This window comes from Podarcis erhardii, assembly GCF_964252035.2.
Source record: "Podarcis erhardii genome assembly, chromosome: 12".
In the NCBI taxonomy this organism is placed as follows: domain Eukaryota; kingdom Metazoa; phylum Chordata; class Lepidosauria; order Squamata; family Lacertidae; genus Podarcis; species Podarcis erhardii.
The window spans coordinates 45,285,457-45,306,880 of NC_138513.1; the positions used below are offsets into that span (position 1 = coordinate 45,285,457).

At 40.3% G+C, this 21,424-nt stretch overlaps 1 protein-coding gene across 5 annotated transcripts in view; it reads left to right on the forward strand.

The window, feature by feature from the left end:
• Window positions 1-48: 48 nt before the first annotated feature.
• The window catches only part of BBS9 (Bardet-Biedl syndrome 9), a 227,669-nt gene continuing 206,293 nt past the window's right edge, over window positions 49-21,424 (forward strand). For 2 of the 5 annotated variants that reach the window (XM_081834760.1, XM_081834759.1), the window contains exons 1-8: window positions 52-800; window positions 3,298-3,421; window positions 3,743-3,893; window positions 4,930-4,994; window positions 6,416-6,529; window positions 17,023-17,197; window positions 18,738-18,819; window positions 20,354-20,534. In XM_081834760.1, the coding sequence (XP_081690886.1) occupies window positions 3,310-3,421; window positions 3,743-3,893; window positions 4,930-4,994; window positions 6,416-6,529; window positions 17,023-17,197; window positions 18,738-18,819; window positions 20,354-20,534 (880 nt within the window). In that variant the 5' untranslated portion in view covers window positions 52-800; window positions 3,298-3,309. Of the gene's footprint in view, window positions 801-2,165; window positions 2,187-3,297; window positions 3,422-3,742; window positions 3,894-4,929; window positions 4,995-6,415; window positions 6,530-17,022; window positions 17,198-18,737; window positions 18,820-20,353; window positions 20,535-21,424 lie in introns of those variants that run through there. The other 3 variants (XM_081834757.1, XM_081834761.1, XM_081834758.1) reach the window with 3 other exon arrangements.

Sequence of the window (21,424 nt, forward strand, 5' to 3'; positions counted from 1 at the left end):
CCCCACGCGCTCTCTCTCTCTTGACAGTTGAGGCGGGAGAAACCATTCCGACTTACGGGACGGGGGTGGTGGCCCTCTTTTCTCTCTCTCTCTCCTCCGCGAGACAAAAGGCCGGCAATTAGGAGAGGAGGTTGTGGAGGGAGGTGGGTCCTTTTACGCCGCTAGGCGAGACAGGGGACTGGGACGGACGCTGGGCGCTTCCTCTCCTCCTAATAGTTCAGTCCAACCGAAGGCTCGCAGAGACTACATCCCCCAGCATGCTTTGCGTCTCCTAGAACGCAGCTGCTGTGCCGTTTCTGCTCTCTCCTCAGCGCCTTTCTCGGACTGCAGGAGGGGGCGGGGCCGGCGTTGGTTGCTGAGGCGCTATGACAACGGGAGCCAAAATGGCGGCGGGCAGAGCGGGCTAGGGAGTACCTGAGGCGTCCTTCCCCCGCGCGCCCCGTATACCAACAGACACCCCCCCATTCCTTCCTTGTAATAACAGCTTCTGCTTGGCGTAGTCCCCCCCCCTCCCGCTCCCCTATCCATCTCTCTCTCTCTTTATATGCGTCTTTGCTTATCTCCCTCATGGGTCCCGTTAGCATCCTCCTGCCCCAAAGGTAGCGCGGCGAGAGGGTGCTTGTGACCAGGACGTCGGCGCCCTGTCTCGGCCTCCCTGACAGGCAAACGGCGCTCTTGCGTGAGGGAGTCTCGGGATGAGGCGCTCGCCTTAATGCGCACCCGGCTAGCTGCTGTGGATCTGCGGGGGGAGGGCGCAGGTGAGGAGAAGAAAAGGGTTTCCCAACGTTGGGAATAGTCAGGTAAGTGAACGCCCTACATCCTTTCAGATGTGTTTGGAGGAGTGTTGAGTTTTCGTTACTGTTCCGTATTTTGTGTTTTTATCTTGTGTGTCTATGCCGTGAACCAGCCCTGAGATCTTCAGTTGAAGGGCAAGATACAAATTCAGTGAATTAATTTTTTTTAAAAAAATATATTTATTAAGGTTTTACAGAACAAAAAAGGTTAATAAAGAAAAATAACAAGGAAAACGAGATAAGAAAAATACAAAAATACACGGGAAAAATTTCAAAATACAAAATACAAAAAAAGAAAAGAAAAAACACTTAAAAATAAATCCTTCTTTTCTTTATCTTATACTTCCTTTACTTATTTCCCTGACTCCCTCACACATCCCTTTTCTGTATTCCAATTCACATTATTTAGTTCCCTCTTTGTTTTAATCTTAATCCAATATCTTAATACCTTATAACTTTATATTTTCATCTGTTATCAATCTATTTTTACATATTCATTTTAATCTTGTTGCTAAAACCGCTTCATTTCAATCCAACATCATTTTAACTTTCAATAATTTTACAATATTTCTGCAGATAATCATTAAATCTCTTCCAGTCTTCTTCCACCGACTCTTCTCCCTCAAATTCAATGAATTTAATAATAATCAAGTAAATAAAATGAGCTCCATCTCGGGTCTTGTACTGTGCAAAGTAGAAGATCTGCTGTTGGAGACATTGCACAGTATTGCCCTGTGCACTTTTTCTCAGAGATGCCGCCAGTCTCACTTCCCAAGGTAGGAAGTGTGCATAAAGGCAGCAGCCTTGCAACCCATTCAGTGTGTCCAGGTGAGCTCGCAAGTAACAGCGCGTAGGACTGCCGCCTTAAGGTTGTGGTTCTGTGTACACTTTCCTGCAAATCTGTCCCATGGAACTTGGTGCAAATTCTCAGTAAAAATGCTTAGGGTTGGGCTGCAGGGATAAATAAGCATAATGACAACAAAACTCATGCACGGGAAACTAGATATACCTGTGTGTACTATTTCTACAACACCAGGGTCTAGGGAATACCTCTATGTGGTGGACAATCCTGTTTCATTCAGAATGTTCAGGACGTTAACTGCAAACTGAGCAATTTCCTAAAAGGTTTTTGCATTCTTTTGAGACAAGTGAGATGTTCGCTGTATATGCCTAGGGACGTATATTGTCCTTTAGATGTTTATGCAAAAAAATTTCTTTCCTTAGGTCTTTCCAATGCACAATAAGAGTATTGAAGAAGCTGGCAAATTGTGTTTTTAGCTTGCATTGCTGTAAATACTTGCATTAATGTGTGTAACCTAGTGTTGCTAAGCTAAGGCAAGGATTACTGAATCTCTAGCCTCTTTTCCTTTACTGTGTTCCAGTTAACTGCAGGCAGGTATTAGTGCAACCTATTTGTGTCTGACTGGATTCAGTTCCTTAGCTTGTGTCATAAGGGCAATTCAAGGCGATTAAAGTAGAGGAATAAATGCCTGCCTGTATATTGCTTCATTCCTATTTCATGATTGCCATGATGCTCCTCTCCACTCCTACTCACTGTCAGCCAGTCAGTCTCCCATGGCTCAGTCCTCATTGGATTGTCTGTGGGTTTGTCCCCACCCCATCTTTTATCGTAAAAATATTTTGTATTCCTGCAAACATTGGTGTTCTCCCAGTTTTACAGATTCCTCCCTCTCATGGATGTGTGACTTCATTTATGTACTATTTTGGCTACATAAGCAATGGCACTCACAGCCTGAACACTGGAAATAAAGTGAATTGCGATTATTTGTTATATAGCACCTTCAGTGTACATATGCTAAGCTCCAAAATAGCTCTGTGCTTGAGCAGAACGCACACCTTTGGATAATAGGTTGCTGATTTGCCTTTCCAAATGCAGCCCTTTATATCATGTTGAGTCCTGTTCCAGAGTGGCCATCAACCTTCAGGAACAGCCTTGCAAGGCCACAGTGGGAAAGAGGGGCAGGAAAGTTCTATTGCATAAATTGAGCTTCACACATGGCTCTATGGATACTGTGATTAAAGAATGACATAGAAATATTAGCAGCTCCTTCTGGGCTTTTTTTTCTGTTTGTTTGTCCCAGGTGATTTTGAAGGAAATTTCAATTGTACAAGGTAGATTGTTCTACTAGTCTGTTTGAGAGATAAATATACATTATTATAGCTTATTCTACCCAACTGCAGTGGTCACGATTCCATGGGCAGCACAGTACCCGTTGTTTGCTTTGATCATACTGTCATTAAGCTTCTCATTTAATAAATAAGAACAAAGCGACTAGTTGTTAACATTTAGTGGCATATGTTGTTAGAGTTTGGTGTGTATATTTGCTGTATGTGGCCATGATTTATAATTCCTTCACCCCGTGAAGGATTTCTGCCCACCTGCCTGCATCTATAGTGTATCTCAAATTGCTTTTGAAGCCCCCTTTGGAATGTGAAATTAGGTGGATTTTACATCACCTTGTTTCCCCCCCCCTCTCACTAGGGCTGAAGGAGAATGTCTTTATTTAAAGCCCGTGACTGGTGGTCTACAGTGGTGGGCAACAAAGAAGAATTTGATCAAGGATGCTTATGTGTTGCAAATGTTGACAATAGCAGCAGTGGACAAGGTAAACGGACTAAAATTATTGTGAAACTCTACACAGAGGCTGCAATCCCAAGCATATTTAGTGGGAAACATTTACTGTTAAGCTTAAAAAGGTTTAATTTTGAGGAGATGTGCTTAGAATTGATATTTAATTCTGGAACTCTAAATGCAGCTTGATGCTGTCCGTGTTTACATGGAAGTTCCACAGACTTCAGTAGAGCTTATTCCCAAGGAAGCATACATTGCATTGCAACCTTAAAGTTCCATCCTGTGTAGGAATAATGAGTCACCACATTTTCATTTGTGTAAGCTTCACTTAGTATTTGAATATTTTGTTTTTCAGATAAAATAATTGTGGGCAGTTATACAGGGTTCCTTAGAATCTACAATCCCCATCCTATAAAACCTGGAGATGCTGTGCAAGCTGAAGATTTGCTCTTGGAAGTGCAGTTACCTGAGCCAATACTTCAAGTGGAAGTAGGAAAATTTGTTTCGTAAGTAAACAGTCAGTGTTGCCGCTAATGATCTTATTAATTGGGAAACTCTGAGTGAGTTTATCATTGGAGTCAATTTACTCTCTAAGGATTGACCTGGTTTATTTTATGAAGTGCCTTGGGGTTATATTGGAACAATTATATATATGGAATCAAAATATGGATTTTGGCACATTTGTTTTTTTGGAGTTGTCCTTCTGTAGCATTTTCCCAATCCTCAAGGTCATTTTATCTGAACCATGTATAATACTTATCTTTTTAATTAATTATGGTATGTATAGGCAAACTTCATAAAGCAGTTTAAATAGCTTTGTTACAAATAGGCTACCAAAGACAGGCTACCAAAAAACAAAACTTTTTTTTAAAAAAAGAACTAGATCCTCCTCTATGGTGCAGGACGGTTCTCAGGTAACCCAATGGTGGTAGTTTAAACCCAATGGTGGTAGTTTACAGAAGCTACTTCAACTGGAACACCAGGATCTAGATGAAGGGCAGCTGTCTGAAAAACCATGACCCTTAAAATTTCCAGATGCCCTCATCTGGAGGGCAGTTTAAATATTAAAATAATCAATGACAATAATAAATAAGTGCCAAAGGAAATATAATGTAATTAATATAAGCCAGTTTGCAAGCAAACTCTCTCTTTTTTCAATCTTTTCAAAGAATATTGCATGTTTGCCACTGCTGTCTACAACTGGGTACTTGTTTGATTACTGTAGAGCTGTCCCTTGTGTCCTCTGTCTTCTTGTAGAAAGGCAACTGTCTTGCATGCATATCATAAAAGGATAAGTGATAATTTTATTTCTAATACTTGTGAAGACAATATATATTTTAAAAGTTGCTAATAATTTGACAGGCATAAACATGCAAATACAAACATGTCAAAAATACTGAGTGTGAAAACTCTTTCATGTCTGCTATATAGCACAGCTTTTTAACCAAAGTTTACTAGAATTATTGCTAGTTTATTAGCCTCAGAGTAATTTACTTTTCTTAATGGTTGACTCATATTTTCTATTCTTTTCCTCCTTTGCAGTGGTATAGAACTGTTACATCTGGCTGTATTACACCCTAAAAAATTGTGTGTATATGCTGTCTCAGGTAAAAAAGGGGGGCTCTTCAGATTATGGTGACAACTTTTTCTCTTTCTCTATTCTCCACACAAGTAAAAAATTGCATATTCTGATCTGCTAATACCAAGTTAATTTTGAAATTATAAAAAGGTGTATAGTATGGGATTGGTCTTCGCCCACTTTGTCTCTTTGTCTCTGTGCTACTGAAAAGTAACTTTTGTCAAGTAAATACAAAGTAATAAAAACAAACTAGGTAAAAGGAATAGTTAAAATACATTAAAACACATTTAGAGCCAGCAATTAAAATACATACAGTTTGCTCTGACAGCAGCCCAGTGATCAGCATCCTATGCACACCATAGTTTTCCAGAGGCATGTCTGAAGCAATGAAAGGTATAATACCTAGAAAAGGGCCATAAATAGGATGGCCCAAGCTCACCAAGGAGTTTGGTTTAAGACCTGAAAGAGAATATAACTGGAGAACATAATAGGGGAGTGAGTCTACTAACCTACTAGTAAATGACAGTATTTTAGCGGTTCTGTAGGCTTCCAGGTTTGCTTTCCTTTGCCAAATGAGGCCAGTGCCTTAAGTAGCAAATATATGCCAAATGAGGCCAGTGCCTTAAGTAGCAAATATATATCTTAACTGTGAGAACTGCAGCCCCAACTAGAAATCTTAGTCTTGTGGAAGGCCACAATATATAAAAATTAAAATAAAATATAAATTCATGTCAGACAGATGAGTTCCAAAATAATGAATATAGTACTAAGTATGAATTGACATTAATATTGTACAGTAATAATATATGTTGACATTATATTTTCACCATGGGTATGCCAAGTGGCTGGTAAACAGATGCTCTCCTGTCTTGACAGAGTGTAAAGGACATGTGGCGATGAGAGTAGAAGAACAGAAAGAGATTTCTTAACATTAAAATGTTGGCATAGCAATTAACATATTGTGTGAGGAAAACGTATCTCACTTTGCTTAGATCATTTGATATGTATATACACTTTGAAATGCCATCCTGTTAAATATTAGACAGGTGCTGTCTCTGCTGTCTTTTTGGCTTCTCTTGAAGAGCTTCCTTGTCCCAGAAGCCTTTTAAGTAAAGACCTTTCCCAGTCTGCATGTGTACTGAATTTGTTTTTATATATTTTAATTGTTATATTGTTTGTGTTTGCCGCCCTGGGCTCCTTTGGGAGCAACGGCAGGATATACATTTGATAATAAATCAAATAATAAGTATAGCATTCTGGCATGCTCCAAATATGACATTTTTTACGGTGTAAAGTATAACTCAATGGAATCTTGATCCTAACATAATTATCATTATTAAAACAATAGTCTACAATTGCAATATAATCACAGCACAATATCTTGGGCAACATACTTAACACAGGAATTGGAAAATCCTACATATATGATACCTTCTCTATATTTAATAGGAAGCCTGGGAAACATTGACCATGGGAACCAATATCAGCTAAAGCGCATGTACGAGCACAATCTTCAGAGAACAGCCTGCAACATGACTTATGGGCCATTTGGAGGCATAAAAGGTAAATTCTATATTATTATTGGTCTACTTTATGTTATCTATAGAACTCATATGTAATTTTGACAAAATGCAGACTCTTCCTGATTTTGACTGTTTTAGGAGGCAGAATCAAGGACATCTTATGACAAAGTGATTAACGCTGCAATCCTAACCCCACGTATCTGGGAGTAAGACCCACTGAATTCAGCAGAACTTCTTTCTGAATAGGCTTAGTTAGGATTGCACTGTGAATTATGAGACTAGTGCCTCCTTAAAGGTAAAGGTAAAGGTACCCCTGCCCGTATGGGCCAGTCTTGACAGACTCTAGGGTTGTGTGCTCATCTCACTCTAGAGGCCGGGAGCCAGCGCTGTCCGCAGACACTTCCGGGTCACGTGGCCAGCGTGACGAAGCTGCTCTGGCGAGCCAGAGCCGCACACGGAAACACCGTTTACCTTCCCGCTAGTAAGCGGTCCCTATTTATCTACTTGCACCCGAGGGTGCTTTCGAACTGCTAGGTTGGCAGGCGCTGGGACCGAGCAACGGGAGCGCACCCCGCCGCGGGGATTCTAACTGCCGACCATGCGATCGGCAAGTCCTAGGCGCTGAGGTTTTACCCACAGCGCCACCTGCGTCCCTAGTGCCTCCTTACTACGTACAAAAGATGATGCTGTTTGCCTGTCTTGTGGTCATACTTCCTTAGAGGTAGAATAATTTTTTTAAAAAACTATGAGAGCAGCCACATTTGCTAGAATATGTGAGAGTGAATCAGTTCTTCTGATACATTGTTAACATGTGAGGATGAGTGCACTAGCTCTGCCCCTCTGCCATCATTCTGTCTGTCCTCCACAAATTGTAAGGTGAGCTTCTAAAGTGGAGCGTCTCCTGTACTTGTTTTTTTGGCCATAATATGATCCTTTCATGTTAATATTAGTTGTACAGCAAGAAGCCTGCTTCTGACTACATAAGGTAGAATATGAATTACAGTTTTACGTGATGTGCATTAACACATTTAACCACTAGAGGTCTCTGATGTGTTTCAGCCAGAATTGAAATGAAATAAAAATGTTTAAAAATATAGCCCCTTGTTTCAGTCATAGGCAATGAACGTACAGGAAAGTGCGCATCTCCTTGTGAACAGTGCCAGAATAATCAGGACCGGTTCAGGAGTTCATAGTTGGCATGTTAACCATGGGGCTGTCTCAGTTAGTGTCAGGACCAACACATGTGGCAAGACGCACATTGAATCTGGTTTCCTGTACAGAGTTTGGGAATTGATGATCTGTGGGTGAGCTAGAAATGTCTGTTGGCCTAATCAGTTTTGACTCTATGACTACATAAGCTGCACAGGGGTGGACAATCCATTAACGTGGTCCGTCTCAGGAGGCAGATGGATTAAGATGATTTTCTGATGATCATCTTTTGATAATTCCCTGCTGACTTGGTCAACAGCCCTGCCCCATTAGGTCCTGCAGAAGTCCTGGTCTCCACCTGGAATGAGGGGATGGCCTATCAATACGATCACTTTATGCCTTTATACAATTTTTTATACTGCTTAATATAATAAAAAATCTCTAAGCAGTTTACATAAAAATACAGCAGCATTCAATAAAATGTCTTAAACCGGATAAAAAGAAAACATAACTCCATATCACAAACAAAACCGAGCAGTGTACTATATATATATAAACTAACAATCATAGTAAACATGTATTTGTAATGACTATTTAAAGGTAATTTCTGCCTCTGTCTCATGAATTACCCAAGGGACAGCATTCCAGAGTGTGAATGCTGTCACCAAGAATGTTTTCATCAAGCGACAATCCACTGGTTGGCAAACCAGCGGGTCTCCTCAAACATTAAACATTGCCTTGGTCTGTACTGGGGGAGGCAATCTGCCAGGTATCTTGGTCTCAGGTTGTCCACGGCTGTAAATTTCAACGACGATACAGTGAACTTGGCATGGTAGTTAGAACCCCTTGCAGATCTTTCAACACTTGCCACAACATGAGTACAGTGGTGCCTCGCAAGACAAAATTAATCCCTTCCGTGAGGCTCTTCGTATAGCGTTTTTTTCGTCTTGCGAAGCAAGCCCATTGACAGCTTAGCGGATTAGCACTATTAGCGGTTTAGCGGCTTTTAGCGGATCAGCTGATAAGCGGCTTATCAGCGGATCAGCTGATAAGCGGCTTAGCGGTTTAGGAAAAGGGGGGGAAAGGGGAAAAACCCGCAGGAACTCGCAAGACATTTCGTCTTGCGAAGCAAGCCCATAGGGAAATTTGTTTTGCGAAGCGCCTCCAAAACGGAAAACCCTTTCGTCTAGCGGGTTTTCCGTCTTGCGAGGCGTTCGTCTTGCGGGGCACCACTGTAATGCCGGGCAGCCTTGCTGCTTAATTTTGCCTTAGTTGTAGCTTCCATACCTGGTAAAAGTGTTCCACACATGCAGTTCATTATGGTGGTCTAATCATGAGGTTAGCAATGTATGGACCACTGTGGCAAAGCTATCCTTGTTCAAGAATGGTTGTAGCTGTTGCACAAACTAAAGTTGATACTAAGTACTCGGAGCCACTGAGGTCACCTGTGCGGTCTGTCCATGTCATTCCTGGACCATTTCCTGGACGCAGTAGTGAAATTGATGAGGGAGAAACAAGCTGAGGTTGAATCCTGGCAAGACAGAGGCATTGTGGGGGAGTGGTTCCCGTGTCTAAGAAATTGGACAGTTGCCGAACTTGGAAGTTGTTGCACTCCATCTGAAGGAGCAGCTTCTGAATTTGGGGGTGCTTATGGATCCAGCTCTGTCACTGGAAGCTCAGACAGCATAATAAATAATACACAATAAAACAAAACAAAAAGGAAAGCCAATAACCCCCTCCCCCAAACATGTCATAAAAGTTGCCCCTCTTTTTGTTACGGCATTGCTGTAACCATTTGCTTTCTTATCTTGCAACTGAGGCTTAATGCCAAAATCAAGAATTTTGGAGAATAGAAAAACCAGCTCTGTGCTGTTGTACATTCTTAGTATAACATCTGGTGTAAATAACTAGGTTGTAAGTACCATACAAAGATTAGTTAAACCAATTCCTTGTGCTCTGCCAGCATATTCATACAGGATCTGTACTCTAGCTATGCAGACTTCATTTCTTATGGCTAGGTATTCCTTTAGTCATAATTAGTGATTAATTTGCTTTTATAATATACGTTACACTCGATATGGGTTTCGTTGCACCAGCTATAGGATTTAATGTGATGAAAATAATTTGTCAAGCAACACCACAGTGGAGATCTTTAGTGATCCCAGATTTATGAATGATTCATACTGGTGATTTGTCATCATTGAGTGCACTTGAAACTTGCTAAATTTGTGTTGGGCAGTAGCTTTATCACATGTTGATTTTTTAAAATGAAACTATGATCCACGGCAAGATAATAGTAAAATGTTACGGTGGATTAGCCAATTGTGAGAATCAATCAAGTATCTTTGGCAACTCCATGCTAAAGGTCCGCATCAGATGATGCATATAAAATAGCAGGCAAAGCATGGTATACGAGGTACAGCTGGATGTGTCAGTGTTCTGTTCTCCCCTTAATCTGCCCAGTGCCATGGCACATTGTAACAAGGGGACAAGCTGGGTTTTTGTTATTTCAGAAAGTGAATATTGAATGGGATATAGCATTTTTATGGTTCCTCTGAAAAATCTTAACACAAGTAGCATTGTAAGGATCACAAGGACTGTTACCCTATTAAAAATATATATAACCGCTCCCAGAATTACACATCTGTTTTATGTTAATCCATGGATCCAGCAAAACAAAAGAGAAATAATAAAAACAATTGTATTTTTAAAACAGTAGAAAAAAGTTACAAGGGGAAGAAAGGCTATAGAAAAGCCAGCTTTTCTCAGCCAAATGTCTGAATCCATTTTACTTTTATTATAGTTCAGCCTGGAGGCAAAGCATGTTTCAGACTTACAACAAAGAAGGTGCTATGAGGAAGAATTCTTCTTAATAACAAAGTACTACATATGTAAAAACCATGCAGCTTTGTAACAGGAAACTTATAAGAGTGGTAGACTGGGGGTTTACTTTTCCACAATTTTGCAAGGGTGGTTTTTATTAGGTGCTAGTCCAGAAAGAAAGATTATCATCTAAGCTTTATGTTGCAAGTTTAAGTGTATCTTTTACTTCTATTTAAATTAGACAGAGATATAAATTTGGTCTATGATTTATCAACCACTTCTTTGCAGAATGGCACTTAACCCTTAATGTAAACAGCTTTTAAACATTGTCTGCTGAGAAATAACAACGGCCCATTGTGTCTTGGGTTTGTGCATACCCTCCATTTCATCTCATCCTGCCCAACCAGAGGTGAGTAGAAGCTTCCACTGCTGGTTTGTAACAAACTGCAGTTTCTCATTTAGTCCATAAACTGAAAATGTAGTTGTTACAAACTGTGAATGGAAGCTTCCAATCTCATCCCCTTTGGTGCAGCAGGTTGCGAATATTGCTTTCAGTGATTGTTAGCAGGGCATGGTCTCCATTTTGTTCCAAGAAACAAATTCAGAGGAAGATTACTCTTTTAAAACTCAGTTTTGTTCTGGAGTACTGTCTTTTTTGTATTTAGTGGAATCTTCGAAAAGCTTTAAGGAGGTTTCTTTTCTTTTAAGTACAATACTAGCTGCTGTGTTGTGATTATAGACACAAATAATTCATGTAACTTTGCCATAAGAATGTCATACAGTCATACCTCGGGTTGCGAACATGATCCGTGCAGGAGGCACGTTCGCAACCCGCAGCGTTCTGAGGCGCTGTGTCTGCACATGCGCGTGATGTGATTCGACACTTCTGTGCATGCACGTGATGTCGTTTTGTGTTTCTGCGCATGCGCGAGCGCCGAAACCCAAAAGTAATGTGTTCCGGTAGTTCCGGTTTCAGCGTGGTCCACAACCCGAAAACACGCAACCCGCAGCGTTCGTAACCCGAGGTATGACTGTATTGGATATTTTCTAGCATCGCACCACCTTTAGAACTCTGATAGTTCTGATAGAACTCCTCTGTGTTGTGGAATTTTATGGAATCCTCTGTGCAATGTGTCTGTGGCAGGAGAGGGAGTAATAGGTTGGTCTGATCAGGATCTGGGATTCTAGAGGAACCTGAACTACTTACTTGTCCCATTGTTATCAGTCATTATAAAGTACAGCAAAACAATGAATGGAACTTTTGAACCACACAAATGTACTTTTGGAAATCTGATTTTGTTTCTGGTTGCACACTTTAAAATGTTTTGTTCTGACTATGTTGTTCACTGACCTTGCATCAAGGCAGTTGTGGGCAAAGAATGGAGTTGGACCTTCATCTCTAGACTCATTCCTGCCCTGTGTGTGCCAAGATGGAGGAACTGTCATAGGGAGTGAGGCAGGGCCAGAGGTTAGCAAAGAGATGCTGGGCATATGTGGACTGAGTTATGGAGTGGGAATGGGCTGAAATGAAGGGTGCAGGAGAAGGGCAATGAAAACCGTTCCCCACCCAAACGATGTTATCCTATGAACCTTTTAGCAGAGGCGAATTTATTCCTGCATTACTGGGGGTTGGACTAGATAACACTTGGGGTCCCTTCCAACCCTACAATTGTATGATTCTATGATTTAGGGGAGCATGAACAGTTCACCCACGCTGGGTATGGAGCCAAGAGGGTAGCGCAGAGAGTGCTGCAACAGTGACAAACAATGGAAGGTGAGAGGTGGGGGATGCTGAATTTTGGCATTGCACAGGGCTGCCGCTGAAATTTGAAAACCCAAAGTCCATCACTGTTTTTAGAAAAATGAACATAAGTTCAATTCATGTGGTTTTGATTTGGAAGACCAAAACAATCATACCAATGAAACAGTAGTTGAGAACTGTGATCACTATTTCCATTGGGTAGCAAAATCTTTCTTTTTTGGCATTTTGTTACGGAAAAAATCGCTAGAAGAAGTCACTAGTATCACTCAGGTAACCCATGTTCTTTAACTTCAGCAGTAACTTAAGAGGAAATGGAAATATCTCCCCCACTCTTTCTTTTTTAAAGAAAAGAGCAAAGCATTAGGATGTATGCCAGAACACTAGAGGGCCCCTTTCAGGTGTTATTGATAGAGACTAGAGGTCTTAAATTGAAAAGGATTTTGAGTTTGATTGTAGATTTACTGTTCAACCTGAATTATGTTTGAATTTAGCTAATTTTGTGGGGGGAATACCTTGGAGTGTTGAAGGTTACAGAAACCAATCATTTTCTCATTGGACTGAAATTCCCAAGTTTGTGTCCGTCCTTAAATTTGTTCTCTCTGTTACATTCTTTGAAGGCTGCAAGGTTCATATTGTAATGAAATCCTGCTACCATCCATTAGATGGAGACAAACAGAAGAATAACTGAGCAGAAGTAAGAATGCTGATGTACAAAACTATCCTGAGTCTTTGAATTGTATACTTATAGACATGGAAATTGGTTTAGCAAATTGTATACTAAAAAGCAGTTCTATATTTCATATGCAGAGCATGCTTCCTAAAATATCAACATATTTAAATGTATGTCTGTAATGCTCTGTAGCACTAATTGTATACCTTGGGTTTTCGGCCAAGAGGCTGACACTGATGAATTGGAAAAATAGAGAAATGATTCCGCTTAATCAATGGCTTGACAACATGACAATATTGGCAACATATGAATGGACACGTTATAGACACAGACTTTCTTGGGATAAATATAATGGTATTATGTTATTGATAACTATATGTGTTATAGGGACGCGGGTGGCGCTGTGGGTAAAACCTCAGTGCCTAGGACTTGCCGATCGTATGGTCGGCGGTTCGAATCCCCGCGGCGGGGTGAGCTCCCGTCGTTCGGTCCCAGCTCCTGCCCACCTAGCAGTTCGAAAGCACTCTTAAGTGCAAGTAGATAAATAGGTACCGCTTTATAGCGGGAAGGTAAACAGCATTTCCGTGTGCTGTGCTGGTGCTGGCTTGCCAGAGCAGCTTCGTCACGCTGGCCACGTGACCCGGAAGTGTCTCCGGACAGCGCTGGCCCCTGGCCTCTTAAGTGAGATAGGCGCACAACCCTAGAGTCGGACACGACTGGCCCGTACGGGCAGGGGTACCTTTACCTTTACTAACTATATGTGTATTAGGATAAGATTATACACATCACAACTAAACGACTATGCAACAACAAATACTTATGTATTATGTATGGAAATGTAATTGAGCATTTTCTCTCTTTTTGTCACTATCTTTTTATCAATGAAATTTTTCTGATAAACTATTAATAATAATAGTGCAGTGGCACCTTGGTTTACGAACTTACGGTAATCTGTTCCGGAAGTCTGTTCGTAAACCAAAACTGTTCTTAAACCGAGGTGGGCTTTCCCTACTGAGGCCTCCCACCACCGGTGCCCTTCCATCATTCGGCTTCCATTCTTAGACCGAGGTAAAGTTCGCAAACCGGGACACTATTTCTGGTTTTGCGGAGTTTGTAAACCAAATCATTTTTAAACAGGACTGTTCTTAAGCCGAGGTACCACTATAATAATAATGTTCATAGTGAGTGTTCATTGCAGCTAAAAAATTATTAATTTAGATTAATTTAGATTTGTTGTTAGTCTCCTATGTACTGTATACATTTGCATGGATTAATTTCTGAATATTCATATGCTGTTGGAATTTTCATATGTTTGGGGTACAGTGGTACCTTGGGTTAAGAACTTAATTCGTTTCAGATGTCCGTTCTTAATCTGAAACTGTTCTTAACCCGAGATACCACTTTAGCTAATGGGGCCTCCTGCTCCCGCCGCGCGATTTCTGTTCTCATCCTGAAGCAAAATTCTTAACCCGAGGTACTATTTCTGGGTTAGCTGAGTCTGTAACCTGAAGCGTCTGTAACCTGAAGTCTCTCGAGGTACCACTGTATCTGGAACTTTAAGCAATCCACCAAATGTTGACTTGAACCATTATTATTGATTGGTTTAGCATATTTACCCAGCTGAACTCCTTACATATCAGAATGTCAGAGGAACTGTTATGAATCAAGAACTTTGCTATATTATTTAATCTTTTGGATTAGATAAGTACTTGCTATTTAACAAGTTTTTTTTCTTCTTCCAAATTTCAACAACTGGCTATGCATTTATGGGAGTGTATGTATTTATATGGAAATAAATATAAACAAACACTTTCTATTGTTATAAACAATAAAATCTAAATTGAACAGAAGCCACATATCCTGTCCTATAATTTAAAAAACATGTGTCCTGTTGTAGGAACTTAAGGAAAGTCATAACTCTAAAACAATTCATCTGTTCAAAAATGCTTTAAGAATTCTACATGTTAAACCTATAATTCTGTTTAAAATTATTGAATTTAGTAATAGGAAGCATTTGTTCATTGGCGTAAACTATAAAGAGTTTACATTTCCTAGAAAGATGGATGAGTTTTACTATTAAAGCAACAGGAAAGTCTTAAAATTACCACTACTTGGAAATCTGAAACTAACTTGAAAATATCATGAATTAATGTGTTGTGATGGGAACAAATAATCAAATTTAAGCTGTCAGGGAAACTTCTAGGCAGAGGCTTAAAGGAGTAGAATCTAATGATATGATATATTTGGTCTTTTTCACTTACAGTTGTAGAGAAAATGCAAAAGAAAAAATGGTATTACTTTGAGGGGTTTTTTTAAAATGGTGATGTTGTAATATGACTGTTTTTGGACTATACTTCTGTGACTTCTACACTTCAGATTATTTTTTGTAAAATAAAAATGATATATACATTTTCTAATATGAAAAGATTATTTTTCATTGGTTAGCTTCCTTCCTTTAGATGTCATGATTAATGTGCTGTTTCATTCTATTTCATGTTTAATAAGGGAAACAGGATTCTTTTTAAAAGTGATGGAAATACTTTTTAATATGCTGATTTATGATTTTGTTAACTCAGACTGCTAGCTCTTTTTATTAAAGCTCTTGGTATAATGGAAATGTGTTTCCGATCAACAGTCAGTAAAAGAATAAAATAACTTTTACACTTTGAGATAATGCACCTTATGTTTAATAAGAGGTTTTTTTCTTTCAGAAGAGGCAGTTTTATTTGAATTTGGAAGGTTTGATGTGTTTGTGGAGAATTGCTTGAAACTATATCTCCTTTGTTAGAACATTAGTAATATAACTGCACAATGTTGCAACTACAGTAAGAGTTTTCCATAAAACAGAGATACATTCGTTTGTATGTTAGGGACTCAAGATTGAATAAATGAACCAAATCAAACTGAGAAATTTCTAAGTGAACTATAACTTTTTATATAAGGTATTTTATTTTAAATTGTCTAGGCTGCAATTCTATGCTTTCCCCCAAATGTTGATGGTGGGGCTTAGGGCAGGCATAGGCAAACTCGGCCCTCCAGATGTTTGGGGACTACAACTCCCATCATCCCTGACCACTGGTCCTGTTAGCTATGGATGATGGGAGTTGTAGTCCCCAAACATCTGGAGGGCCGAGTTTGCCTATGCCTGGCTTAGGGTGCACCACATCTCTCTCTCTCTCTGCTGGGAAGGGGGCGTTCTCTGTAGTGGAGGCCTGAGCTCTGGAGTAGCTGTAGCTGATGGTGCTTCTGCCAGTGGTAGCCAGTGGAAAACGTGAAAAGGGGCATTTGTGGGTGACCTTGGCCCCTGGGTCACTCAGCAGTGCTGACCTGATGCAGAAAAAAGCAAACAACACTCCCCCCCTCCTGCCTATCCAGATGGACAGGGTATAAATAAATTATTATTATTATTATTATTATTATTATTATTATTATTATTATTAATCATGACCCTGGCCTGTTAGGCCTGGTTTGCTCCCTAAGAGTAACACAAACAGAAAACACATTGTTGCACAAGGTTGTCGGTAGGTGGGTGGAACAATCCCAATACAGTGGTACCTTGGTTTATGAACTTAATCCGTTCTGGAAGTCTGTTCTTAAACCAAAGCATTCTTAAACCAAGGCGTGCTTTCCCATAGCAGCGGGGGACTCAGTTTACAAATGTAACACACTCAACAGGAAACGAAACATGTTCTGCTTCCAAGGCAAAGTTCACAAACCAAAACACCTACTTCTGGGTTTGCAGCGTTCTTAATCCAAGTTGTTCATAAACTAAGCTGCTGTTAAACCAAGGTACCACTGTACTAAGAACTTAGGCAACATAAAATTTTACACTTCATAAGAAACAGTAAGAAACTTGGGGTACAGCACAGGGCAAGACATTCAAGAGGACATTTCTTGTTGTAATGTGGGACTCCTTGCCCTAGGAACTTCATTTGCCTCTTGTGCTGGAAAAATATTGGTAAATAAATTTAATAATTTTGCAGTAGTCGGTTGTGTTCAGTTACATACTCTTCAAAGGATGTACAAGTGATTCTGTAGTGTGTGTTCAGGAAATGTGCATGTACATTCAATTTTAAGCCTATTTTCCTGCAAAATGGAAGACCTTATACACTGCTTCCTTTTTATTTAGGTCGTGACTTGATCTGTATACAGTCTGTGGATGGAATGCTTATGTTATTTGAACAAGAAAGCTATTCATTTGGCCGTTTTCTACCTGGTTTTCTTCTTCCTGGTCCGCTGACATATAGCTCTCGAACAGATTCCTTCATTACTGTCTCTTCCTGCCGGCAAGTTGAGAGTTACAAGTACGTAGAAATGTCAAACATGTAACATGTTTTGTATTTGTTGCCCTTTACTGTTTACTTACATCAAAATGGTCAAGTATTAGGGAGGATGCATCTGAAACAAAAAACACTGTACAGTGGTGCCATGAGGCTCTTCGTATAGCGGTTTTTTCGTCTTGCGAAGCAAGCCCATTGACAGTTTAGCAGATTAGCGCTATTAGCGGTTTAGCGGCTTTTAGCGATCAGCTGAGAAGCGGCTCATCAGCGGATCAGCTGATAAGCGGCTTAGCGGCTTGGGAAAAGGGGGGAAAAAGGGGAAAAACCCCTGCAGGAACTCACAAGACATTTCGTCTTGCGAAGCAACCCCATAGGGAAATTTGTTTTGCGAAGCGCCTCCAAAACGGAAAACCCTTTCGTCTAGCGGGTTTTCCGTCTTGCGAGGCGTTCGTCTTGCGGGGCACCACTGTACTGATTTAATGGTCTGCTCAGGTAGGTAACTCGTTTTGGCAGTGATTACATCTAGGTATCCTAGAAATTCCAACAGCAGTGAGTACTAAAAAAAGTACACAAACACCTCATTTTCACTCCTATCCCTGAATGTCCAAGAGCTGCTTTAGATTTTTTTTGCACATAACCATGGGTTTAGATCCAGTCTTAGTCATGCTCAGACTAATGTTCCATTGATTCCATTGGGTCTATTCTGACCATGACTATGTCTGGATCCAACCCATAGTGTAGGGGGAAATGTTTGTTTGCACACATTTCTTTGTTTAAAATATTTATAGTCTGCCTTTCCTTACCTCTCCAATATCAACAATAGAAAACCTTTAAAACCTTTAACTTCCCTAAGATAAAAACAAGTAAACATACCCACCCAGCCAGTTAAAAAAACTTTCTTTTGCGCATGCAATGTATTTGTTGAAAAGAATATGTTTGGCTGGAAATCAAATAAAAGTCAATATTCTCATTAAAGATGTAAATATGAAAAAATATAAATTTGCAGCTGTAACTCTGTGTCAATAGAAGACACAACTCATGTACTCATTGAATGTGCTTTTTATAATGCTCTTGGAAACAACTACATCCGCCCATTGCTAAGATCGTAGAAGGGAAGGCTATCTCTTGCAAAGACCTGTTTTCTGTTGTCTGATGTTGAGAAGTATATATCCTTTAGAATATCCAAATTTCTTATTAAGGATCTACAAAATCGTGTAACAAATTTAAAGGCGCTATGGGAAATGATTTAGCATCTAAAAGTTGGGGAGTAGAATTATAAACCACTATTAGTAGCAGTATTGTTGTTATTATTATTTTTATGCGTGTAATGGCTGTTTGCTAAAACGCAATAAACTGAATTGATTGATTGAGGGCTATCCAGGCAAGACACATTTTAAATTATTTGTTAAGTCATACTTGCAAATGCAATTATTCCATCTCATAAGAATAAAGGATGGGAGTCTTGAAAATAGGTTTAAATCAGGTTTTTTTATGCACTCTGAAGTAATTTCTCAATATGAAAGTATTAATTTTTTTAAAGAGATACTGTTTGTTTTTTCAATAGGTACCAAGTGCTTGCATTTGCAAAGGACGCTGAGACCCAAGAAAATGAGCAACAAAAGCGTGGGTCAGGAAAAAGACTTGTGGTAAATTTGCTGCTTCTTATGGATAACCAGTGATGCTCCATATTCTAAAGGATTTAAAATATTAGTTTATAGTTGTGAAGGATTCAGCTCTATTAATGGACTTCTGTTGATACTGTCCCCATCCCAGCAATGATGGTTGTGTTTGATTTTCCTGAAAAAGGCTCCTCATCACATAAAGAAACTGGGGCAAGAGAGCAGCTAAGTTTTGAGATGCTGAAAGCATTTAAAATGTAGCTTTTGTTGAAGCACTGTTGCTATGGGGAAAGGAAACAAAAACCCCACTTCACATTATTTATACCGGGGCACTACAGTGGTGCCCCGCAAGACGGTTGCCTCGCAAGACGGAAAACCCGCTAGATGAAAGGGTTTTCCGTTTTGGAGGCGCTTCGCAAAACGAATTTCCTATGGGCTTGCTTTGCAAGACGAAAATGTCTTGCGAGTTCCTGCGGGTTTTTTTCCCTCCCCCCCCCTTTTCTAAGCTACTATGCCGCTTATCAGCTGATCCGCTAAGCCGCTAAAAGCCGCTAAGTCGCTAATAGCGCTAATCCGCTAAGCCGTCAATGGGCTTGCTTCGCAAGACGAAAAAAACGCTAGACGAAGAGACTCGCGGAACGGATTAATTTCGTCTTGCGAGGCACCACTGTATCTTCTTTGATTTGTACCAATGGGATGCATGCTATACAGCACTTTCTTATTTTCCTCCTGGCATGCTGGAGTGTTGCCTTTCTTGAACTGAGTGGTATTGATGGCAACCAATAAAGCAAAGAGAAATAAAACAATACAAATCACAAAATGAACTGATGTTACGTAGTCAAGATATTAACTCCTGTGTTAGCACGGCAGATTATGACACCCTGTACTTAGAGGGATGCGGGTGGTGCTGTGGGTTAAACCACAGAGTCTAGGACTTGCCAATCAGAAGGTTGGCGGTTCGAATCCCCGTGATGGGGTGAGCTCCCGTTGCTCGGTCCCTGCTCCTGCCAACCTAGCAGTTCGAAAGCACATCAAAGTGCAAGTAGATAAATAGATACCGCTCCGGCGGGAAGGTAAACGGCGTTTCCGTGTGCTGCTCTGATTCGCCAGAAGCGGCTTAGTCATGCTGGCCACATGACCCAGCTCCCTCGGCCAATAAAGCGAGATGAGCGCCGCAACCCCAGAGTCGGCCACGATTGAACCTAATGGTCAGGGGTCCCTTTACCTTTACTTAGTCTCTTTACAATTGTATTCCGTTTATAACTTCCATTGTAACAAAGCTAGCTATGTATGGGTAGTATCCAGACTAAGTTAGTTGCACTTCATTGTAACTTATATAAATGGGAACCAACAGTGTAGATCTACTTTCTCCTTGGAAGTAAGTCCTGTTGAATTTAATGGGACATACTGCCAGGTAAATTGGGTTAGGATTGCAGCCTAGGTTGTTACATTTTAAAAACAAACAAATTTGTCCCCTTGATTTCAGTGAGATATTTAACTAGTTTAGTCTGAGCCATCCTTGTGATATGATTAAAGTACATTGATTTTATTTTTTCTTTAGGTGGACTGGGTTTTAAACATTGGAGAACAAGCGTTGGATATATGTGTTGTTTCCGTCAATCAACTTGTTTCCAGTGTGTTTGTGCTTGGGGAAAGAAACTTCTTTTGCCTTAAGGATAACGGACAAATTCGATTCATTAAAAAGCTTGATCACAGCCCAAGTTGCTTTCTTCCATATTCAGGTTTGTAAATTGAAATTTGGAAGCAGAGATTGTGGCTTAGTATAAGCAATTTTAGACTATACTACCTGAACAGTTTAACATCCAACGTAGATATTTATCAGTGTTATTTGCGCATAATTCTGTCTCTGATTTACCAACAAAACATTAAGTGATCAGGTATTTAGCTCATTATATTCGTTAGCAACAGATTAATACTGTTTTGAACTTCATAATTAGGATTCATCTGATATTTCACCAAATGCAATAGGTGACTAAAATGAAATATAGGCACACTTATGTGAGACAGCATATACGTCTGACACCGGAAAATAATTAAATAAATAGACTTATACCAGGAAATAGTGCAAGAGAGTTGGAGAGTCCTCATGGCTCAAGAGATGTTTCCTGGAGCCTGAAAAGGACTTCAGTGAGGGCAGAGGAAGCCCCACAGAGATCTGAGGCGCAGTGGGGCTTTGTTTAGGCTGCCTAGCCTAACACCTGATGTGTTGTGGGGTAGTTCAACATCAGCTTTCCTGCACGTCTTCCAGCCTCCAGTCCATCTCTTAGCTTCAACTCTAGTTAAAGAGAGAGCATGGGGGGGGGGGAGAGAGAGCTGGAGAGCAGGGGAAAGTGGGCATTTTGGGACTTTTTAGAGGGTGTTCCCCACTTTAGCATATTCACAGGCACAGGCACACAGGAGCCTGGGATGTAGCCCCCACATATGTGGGGGGACACCTGTACTGGAAGTATAATAGTTTAATCAGGGCTAGTCTTACCATGCGGCAGGGTGAATTGATCTGCGTTAAGTGACACCAAGAGGACAAAGGAAGATGAAGACTTGGGTCTGAGCTGTGTAGGAAGAGTTGGCCTTAGTTGACAGCTGTCCACAATTGTTGGTGACTGAAATTTTC